The following is a 9,063-nucleotide window of genomic DNA, read 5'->3' on the forward strand; positions in this document are numbered from 1 at the left end:
GGGCGGTGCGGAGCTGCGGGCTGGCGTGACATACCCGGGAGATCTTCGGGCCCGCACGCCGCGGGCAGGCCCGGTTGTTTATCTCGCAGCTGGGCCCGTGCCAGGGCCGCGCTTCCTGACGGGGTTTTAAACCTCCGTAGCTCGCGGGCGGGGGAGTCCTGCGCCCTGGCGAGCTCCCCGGGGCTCGGCTCCGTCCCGGCCAGCCCGGGGAGGGGCGCAGGGAAAGCGCCGTGCCCTCGGCGGTAGGATGGTCCCCCCAGGAGAGAGCAGGCTGGCAGCGGCGTCTTCCAGGCGAACAAAGTGGGTTAGGGCTCATCCCCCGCTCGCTGCTGCTCCGAAACCGTCGTAGGCAGCGAGTTGGAGAGCAGCGCTGTGGTGAGGTGTCTGGGCTTCTGTTATGTCTAGCTTAATTTAAGAAGCTTGCCATAAAGGGTTTTAAATAGAAACCCAGGCAAGTACTCTGTGGTTGGCTTTTCCTTCCTAACGAGGTGCGGTGTCGCTGACTTAAATTGAACTTTCCAAATCTGTGGGAAACTTTATTTTGAAGATGTCCTGCTTACCTGCTGATGTTTTTTAGTCAGATGAAGATCAGCATCTAGGTAAATAAATCAGTAGCTCTAGAGGAGGAATATGGGATGGACCGAGTTTATTTGTAATCAGGGAGTGGGACTATTAACAAAACAAAACCACCTGTGGACTTGGACTCTAGTGCCTTTCTTTTTTTCCCCTTTGAAGCTGTAATCAGGAAAGCAGCTTGCCTTCCAGCCTGCAGAGCCTCTGCCTCCCCTGAAATAGCCTTCCTTTAAAAGTAGAAGTGGTGCAGAGTGGTGTTACTGCTCAGTGGGCTCTTCTGAGCTGTAGTTGTATGTGTGCATAGATAATACAGTAGCACTGAACTACTAGATCCAAAGGAGGGGGAGAAGGTAGTGATACGGTGTGGATAAATGACTAATTTAAATTTTGAAAATGTCATTAACCCGGCCTGTTCCTTGTAGGACAATCTCGACACCTACTCCTGAGGCAGCTTGTTACTCATATTTTATATGGCCCTGTACCATGCCAGTTCTGAGCATAATAGTTCTCATACACGCTTCCACCCTTTCTTCTCCTCTCGTGATAGCAGCTCTTCTCAATTTAGCAGCAACACACACCGTTTAGTTAATACCTGTCACGATATTCCCTGTGTTTGCACGTGTGTACGTGGGTTTTTAACACCACTTCACTCTGACTTCAGGGCTTAGAATTGCGTGTAAACATCAAGTCCATAATTTTACTCCAAGGCAAACTTGTTCTAGTGGTTGTTAATGTCTCCTTTTGCTGGAATATTTGTGCAGAGCAAACAAGCCTAATGGCTAACGTTGGCTGAAACAACACAATAAAGTCCCCTAAAATATCTGCACAAAACACTTGAGCTTGCAGGATATTCTCCCTGCAGATTCTTTGGAGCAGACTGTGTCAACAGTGTCTCTTCAGCTAGCTGCAGATGTTAGCACAAGTGATTTTTCTTCTCCTCTCCTAGTTTGGTTTGCTTGTTACTGCATTTTCTTTGCAGGTTTTTTTTTTTATGACTTTTCATTATTTTTTGCAGAGGCTCTGTAACCTACTGGAGCAAGGTCTTGATATTTTGTTCTCTTAGCAGCTCTTCTCGGATTCAGGCTGCCTACATTGCTTCTTAATATGATAAATATCTTTGATTTGTTTGAAATATGTGTAGTGCAAGCGTAGCTAATTACGTGTCGACATCATCCAGGCACTAGGAGGACGTCTGCAGTGCCAAAACCTGCTGCAGGCTGTTGTGTTTAAGTAATGATAAGCTAGGTGAGTGAAAGGGCTCAAACCAGTGAATTTCCAATTAAGTCTAAACTGTGATGAGTAACTTATTGAAAGGTGTAGATGTAGATGGCAGAATATGAAGAGAACAGAATTAGTTATGGTCTTCAAAGCCAGTTAACTCTGAAAGGTGTTTTTCACCTCATGGCATATAAACGTGGCATATAATTCTGACTTAAAACTAGGTGGTTTGGTTTGTTTTTTGTTGTTTGTTTTTTTTTTTTTTTTAACAAATGCTTGACTAACCAGTTGTAGCAGCCTATGTCTTGCTGAACCAACATTTTTCTGTTTGGAGGATGCGAGAGTGGAATGTAGGAGTATTGACTTTCGCAAAACAGCTTGTTTTTTGTTTCAGTACTTGCATAGCTGATAGCGTTTGACTTTTTATGCTGCTATATCTTGCTGAGCACAGAAATATGTGTAGCCTTTGTAATAATACTGTGGCTTGTGATCACAGGTTCACTTAAATATATTGTGATCTGCAGGAGTGCAAATAGTGGGACCCAGATAAAGAAAGGCCGTGGAAGCTGCTGTGCTCAATCTAGCTACTGACTCTAGGAGCAACTTGAAGGAAAACGTATTTTGCTGCAAAATCGACCAGTACAAAGAGCAGGTCTTGAAAGTGAGGTGCTAAATACTGGAGTCATGAATCATTAAAGGAACATACCTGACCAAATATATAGATAAGCTAAACATTTGGGGTTGGGTTTAGTATTTTTTTGCTCTTGAACGACCCAGAGGGAATGTCTCTTCTGGTTGTTTAGTATTTGACAATACTTTTGCTGTTCTCCTCTCAACTTGGCCTTTGCGAGTCTTTTACCTGAAGACTGGAAAGGCCCTGAAAGAACTCTTGAACTTGCACTTCAGACACTGCCACTGACTCTGCAATCGGTATTACACAACTCCTCACCATCTGATTTCCTCTGGATGCAGCCATCTTCTGTTTGAGAGAACATTGGGTGGAGAAAACAAGTCACTGAACTGCAGAGATAAGTTTCAGGCTGCTAGAAACAAAACTGCTCTGGGAGTTGGGTGGAAGGAAGAGCGTTTTGAAGCAGCGACGTAGGATGTGCCACAGGGACTTATTTTTATTTGGCATAATTTGAAGCTGTGTTTAAGCTGACGAGTGTTTCTCTTTCATAGTGGAGTTCACTTGTGCATATTATAACTTCTAAAGCCTGCATGTTTGACTAGTGTCAGATGCCTGTTCCTCAGCTAATAGACAAAGTTGCATTTTTAGCTTTTTCTGTTAGTCCAGCTTTGTAATGAGGACTAATGTTATCTTAATCCAGCTGATAGCAAGAGGAGAATAGGAAATAGGCTTTTGGAAAAAGGCCTGACAACACTGTGTACCTTACAATGACCTTGCTCTACCAATCTTGCTGTCCTTGTACTGTATCGTGGCTGCAGCGCTGTATCTTTTGTTGCAGTTATTTAAATTCCTTACACCTCAAATCTTTCCTGGATAAGGGCTTGTCTAGAAAGCATCCTACAACTAAGAAAATACCCTTTCCAGTGCTGTTTGAAAACTGATCTTAACTTGATGCAGTAAGTGTTTTCTTATTATGTGTTGCTTGACTGACAATTCTCATTGCACACCTAGACGAAATAGAAAATGGTGGCTCAAACTGAAGCACTAAAAACCAGTTTACTTGAAATTGAGTGCCTACACTTTGTAAGTTGTCATCCCTCTTTACTTAAAAGGATCCAGAAGTTGCCACACATGGAGGTGAAAACTCATCTGGAAGATGTCTCTTGACTCTGCTGGGTCTAGCATTCATCTTGGCAGGAGTTGTTGTTGGTGGAGCCTGCATCTACAAGTACTTCATGCCTAAGGTAATGCGAAAGCTCTTTTTTTAAGCATCACTGAATAAAAAAATGTAATTATAAATGGATTACCACTATAATAGAAAACCTTCATCAGCTGGGACATGAAGACTGCTACTTCCTTTATAAAAGCGCCGCGTGACAGCCCTGTGCTGCGTCATAGCGTGAGTGTTAGAAGTACAGTTTTAAGGCACCATTGGCTGTGAAAATAACTAGCCTTGCTCTTATTTTCAGCATAAGGTGTACCGTGGTGAAATGTGTTACTTTGAAAATGAAAATCGTGATCGCGCAGTAGAACCTTATTTCCTCCCTATTGCTGAGGAAGCTGACATTCGAGAGGATGATAACATAGCCATCATCGATGTGCCCGTTCCAAAGTTCTCGGACAGCGATCCGGCAGCGATCGTTCATGACTTTGATAGGGTGAGTATATGTGAAGTGATAAGAGATAACTAGTCTTGTTGCTCGCTGGGAAACTGCGGAGCGGATGGTAATCGCAACAGCTTCAAGGTTTTAATTCTTGAGGCCTTTCAAGCTTACTGTCGGTGCCAGCTTCTCCTTGGGGAGGTGTTTGTGTGGGAAATCTGACCCTTTTCACTCTATAATAGTAGACCTCACTTCTATGAGGGAGGAGTGTTAGAAGAATGTTAGAAGAGCTCATCCCCACAACTCTAGCTGCATCGTTTCTCGGAGCAAGGTGGATCGTTTCTCAGAGCAAGGCATCTCCGTGCTGTTCAGCTTTACATAGTTGCCTGTAGGGTGTCGGGAAGTGACACTTGCTCTTTGATCAAGAATCCTGTGTAAATGAAAGCGAGGGTAGGAAGGCATTGTAAGTGTGAGTTAAGAAATGGGGAAACTGAGGGTTCTGTCTGAGATTCTGCCAGACTGTTACAGAAAAAAGGAGAATTCCAGGCAAGTGTGGGCTTTGGATAAGTGGCTTGAAAAATCACTTTGAGTGGCTGAAACCTTGAACATGAATATGCTGGTTAGTTGCATGTAGTTTCTCTAAAGCAAAGACAAGAGTTTTAATTTGACTTTTTTATTAAAGTTGCATTGATAGTATCAACAGTTATCCTTACTCAGCTGTAAAAGCTCTTGTAGGCGGTTTGTAAATCAGACCTTGGCAGTGCAGGTATAATCACAGTAAAGACACTGGCACTGACCTCTACGGGAGCTGGGAATGCCATGCAGCTGAGCTGTGCCACCTGTGCTGGCAGGATCGGCGGCTTTTATCTGTGTTGCCTTGACAGAATCTTGGCTATAACTTAAAGGATTCAGGCAACTGAAGAACTTGGGTTGGTTCTGGCTAAGTGCTGTGCAAAACGTAACAAATAGTATATTATAAAATATATAACATACGCTAAGAAAACATAATAAAACAAGTTGGTATGTTGATAATTTTAGTCTCTGCAGTTCTTGTGCTCGGTGGTAGTGACTTTCTAGAGACTAATACTTTTTCTGAAGAACTGTTTACAGGAAAAAATGGCTTATCAGCAGTTGGGTACCTTCTGTTTGTTCTGCGCTTAATTGGACACTTCAGTTATGAGAGCATACTCCCAAATACTTCCTCTGTATTAAGACAAACTGTACTCACGTAGAATTATGACAGAAACTGCCTTTATAGTCAGCTCTCACTTCTGTACAGAAGTTGTCATGTAAACCATAGCTGTAAACGCTTTGCCAAAGTGGCAATAGCTGAGTTCTTACACTAGACAGTTCCTGAATGTGTTGCTTTGATGCGAGCTCTGCAGTCTCCAGCTTCTTGAGCCTCCTCCTTAGTCCTTGTAGAACTGTGTTCTAATAATCAAAAGGCCACGCTTAATTAATTGAAAACTTGTTCTCAAAACAGCTTCTGACGGCGTATCTTGACTTGCAACTGGGTAACTGCTACGTGATTCCGCTGAACACATCCATAGTTATGCCACCAAGAAATTTGATGGATCTCTTCGCAAAACTGGCGGTACGTGGGATCTTTGCTGTTCGGTTGTGCTGACAAGATCACTTTTGATACGAATGCTGGGTGTTGCTCCTGGACGACAGTCTCTTGCTAGAACAGTCCTCTTGCCATCAAAGTACATAATCCCCCTGGCTCAGTCACTGCACTGAAGTTAAGGCCAGCTGTCAGTGTATATTATGTTGAGTAGATTCATGCTTAATGCTTTTATTAATACCTAGCTTTATGAAAGCTGAAAGCAACTAGCAAATAAGGTTAAATTTAGGTATTATAAAGGAATTTGATAAAGCTCCAAATACCATTGAAAGCTTAAACCTGGAAGTTACTACCGGAAAGCTCACTTGCCCCATGAGAGCTTTAATGAAAGGAACAATGTTACCTTGTTCTTCTGTTTTATTGGCACTGTAATTACAAGCTCACCGCAAGCACTTTGACTCTTCAGTGACTAAAACTGGTATTTTTCCAAGATGACTTATGGATCAAGTTGATAGAGCTTGCTGCCACTTCCAAATTAAACGCGTTACGGAGCTATCGTGTGTCAAATGTGCTTTTCAAAAAAGCCATTGGCTCCTCTGCACCTAGTGCTGGAGGCCACCTGATCTGGCTTGGCTTGTTTAATTTTCTTAACCTGCAGGAAGATGAGCTTTAAGTGTGTCTCCCTGCCCCCGTGTTTAGGAGTTGGTCATGAGGGGTGAAGTGCTGTGATCTTTTAGGTGAAGACCTTACTTTTGTAGGTGGCATTGCCTTTTTATATTCAAAATATACTGCTGCAAATGTGAAATCTTTCGTAATACTTTTTTTTTTTTTCTCCTAACTGCAAACTTCCTGCTGCATACGGATAAACCCAAACAGGTCCTAGTTATGTTTGCTTCATGTGAGGCCAGCAGTGTGAAGGTTAACTGTGCTTTGTTTGGATGTATCTGCAACTTTTGAAATAGCCTTTGTCAGTTTTTAACCTCTCTGGTATGCAGCTGTTCAAGACTAGCATATCTTAGTATTAAAAAAAGCTGAAATCTACCACATGAAGCCAGGAGTAAAATGTAGTGATGTTGTCCATTGTTAGCAGAATACTATGTCTCGGATTATTTTTTTTTTCTCTTTTAGACTGGCTCTTACTTGCCTCAGACTTACCTAGTCCGTGAAGAAATGGTGGTTACAGAGGAGATAGATAATGTGTCTGATTTGGGTATCTTCATCTACCAACTCTGTGTTGGAAAAGAGACGTTCAGACTTCAGCGCAGAGATCAGATAACGGGTAAGTTCCCGTTGGTAAAAAACCCAAATCTATTGTTCGAGTAGGGAAAGGGTAAATACTTAAACCTTCGGAGTTTTTAGACTTGGAAATCTGAGTGTTCAGCATGAGCTGAAACTACTCATAGAACTGATGGGTATTTTCCCCTACTTTCAAGTATGTATCTGAAGTTTCATTTGAATGTGGTGAGAGTTTCACTTATGGAATTTACAGGTTTGAACTTCAGTCTGTTTCTGTTCCATCTTTTAGTTGAAGTGGTAAATTTAGTTTGGCACCAAAATTCAGATGGATTCATTTGATCAAGTGAGTCTCTGTAGGTGCAGCTTAGTCTGTCACTGTCCTGTCTAAAATGGGGTTATAGGAGCACCAAGTAAAAACATTATCTTCTGGTTCACTTGCTCTGAAAAGAAAAATAAAATAACTGGACAACTAGCTCCGGACATCCCAGACTTCCTCTCTGAAAGAGGAAGAACACTTCATCGGAACTTCTGAGCTCTCCTCACGCCACCCCCCTGCCTTTCTGTGAAAAGGATTGAATTTGAGGTGGCGGTGGTTTGGCGTGCTGGAAGGAGGCCTGGAGTACAGAAATCTGTTGCCATGAATTTTAGTTCACTGTAGTTCTCAAAGCGTTTCATAGTTTGCTGCTCTCACCAAACACACAGCAGACTGATCCTTTGTCAGTTAGAGCCTTGCAAAATGCAAATGTTTGGCTTGTCAGAGCTCTCTGCTTTGGTTTTCCTGCCAAGCTTTTAGGCAAGAGTTTCCTGAGCCCAGTTTGCAGCATCAGGAGCCGCATCTGCTGTTTGCTAGAGACTAGATCTTGTTGCTGGATGGAAGGCTCTGGATGTGGGAGCAATCGAACAGCTCCTGTGTAGCTACCAGTGCAGGACACGTGCAGTAAATGTTGCCTTGATGGGAGGGAGAGGCGTGTACGCAACTCGTAGATGTTGGGAAGATGCTTCTGTGAACAAGTCTAAATCGCCTGCCGCTGTGCCTGAAAGACTGTAGCCTACAGACAACACTGTGAAGTCCTTGTGATGTTTCCTTAAATCATCTTGCTAGAGCGTGTTGTTGACAGCTTCGCTGCGTGGTAAAAGACTTCTGCAGAATGCTTGCATAAAAAGATTCTAGTAAATGAATAATGCTTCCTGGCCCAGTGTCTGTTCTGTAACTAACCTTGGTTGCCCTTGCTGGGGAAGATCTAGTCAAATGGAAGACTGCTGCTGAGGAGAAAATTGTTCAGGGACAAGGCTTGTCGTGCCTCCCAGATTGAATTTCTAGCCCGCCTTCCGTGTACAAGCCATGCACACGTAAGTGATGAGACTAAAATGGATAAACTCCTGTAACTTCTGTGGAGAAATCTTCTCATCTAGCTGGTGCTGCACGGGCTCTCAGATTTTTGTAGAATTGATGGGTTGATCTGTTCGATCAAACTGACCTCGGGTCCTGCGGCAGTTGGGGAATCAGCCAGCTCATCCTGACTGCAGTTACAGACCCAGTTAGCCGTCAGCTTGGCTTGTACAGGCCCCGAGACAGATGAATGGGAGCACAGCCTTGATTTTAAGTGTTTATAAACTAAAGCAGAGCCCTGCTGGATTTGACTTAAGAGCCAGTGCTTCTAGACATCAGCAGATAGCTTCTCTTGCTTACTCTGAACAGGACTCTGCTTACTAAACAAGCTATAAATCTTCCTTCCCTGATTGTTGTGTACTGAAATGCTTGAGCTGAGCAGCTCGTATCTAATGGCAGGACTACTATATTTAATGGCAAGACTACCATATTCTTGTCTCTCAAAGACTCACAGCTGATACAGGTGAGCTGCCGGTGTCGGAGCCAGTGCTATCATGTCACAAAATAGAGAAAAATCACTTTACTGTAGTTTTTCTTAACACCATTAAGATCATCAGCTGAGTGGCAAATCCTCATGAGGCTTTCTTGAAGGTGAAGACTGCTCTGTAGAAGCACACCCTGTGTTAATGCATAGTTGCTGGGGGGGGGGAAGTGCAAACGTGCACGTTTTCGGCCGAAAACGCGTTTTCGGCCGAAAACGCTCACCAAGCCCCATTCTGAGAAAAAGCAAGCACGGAGGACGAGAATCGCTGTTGCCCTGCATAGCGTTCCGGGCAGCGGTCACAACCAGCAAGAGAATTCCCGGCTAACAGCTTCTCTCTGGCGGGGAAGTGCAAACGTGCACGTTTTC

At 43.6% G+C, this 9,063-nt stretch overlaps 1 protein-coding gene across 1 annotated transcript in view; it reads left to right on the forward strand.

The window, feature by feature from the left end:
* Positions 1-3,529: 3,529 nt before the first annotated feature.
* ITM2A (integral membrane protein 2A) overlaps positions 3,530-9,063 on the forward strand; it is a 7,111-nt gene continuing 1,577 nt past the window's right edge. Inside the window, exons 1-4 of the mRNA XM_026848504.1 lie at positions 3,530-3,666; positions 3,892-4,080; positions 5,507-5,617; positions 6,716-6,866. Coding sequence (XP_026704305.1) covers positions 3,658-3,666; positions 3,892-4,080; positions 5,507-5,617; positions 6,716-6,866 — 460 coding nt within the window. The 5' untranslated portion in view covers positions 3,530-3,657. The remainder of the gene's footprint in view (positions 3,667-3,891; positions 4,081-5,506; positions 5,618-6,715; positions 6,867-9,063) is intronic.

Source organism: Athene cunicularia (genome assembly GCF_003259725.1).
Source record: "Athene cunicularia isolate RWA chromosome 4 unlocalized genomic scaffold, athCun1 chr4_part3, whole genome shotgun sequence".
NCBI lineage: Eukaryota > Metazoa > Chordata > Aves > Strigiformes > Strigidae > Athene > Athene cunicularia.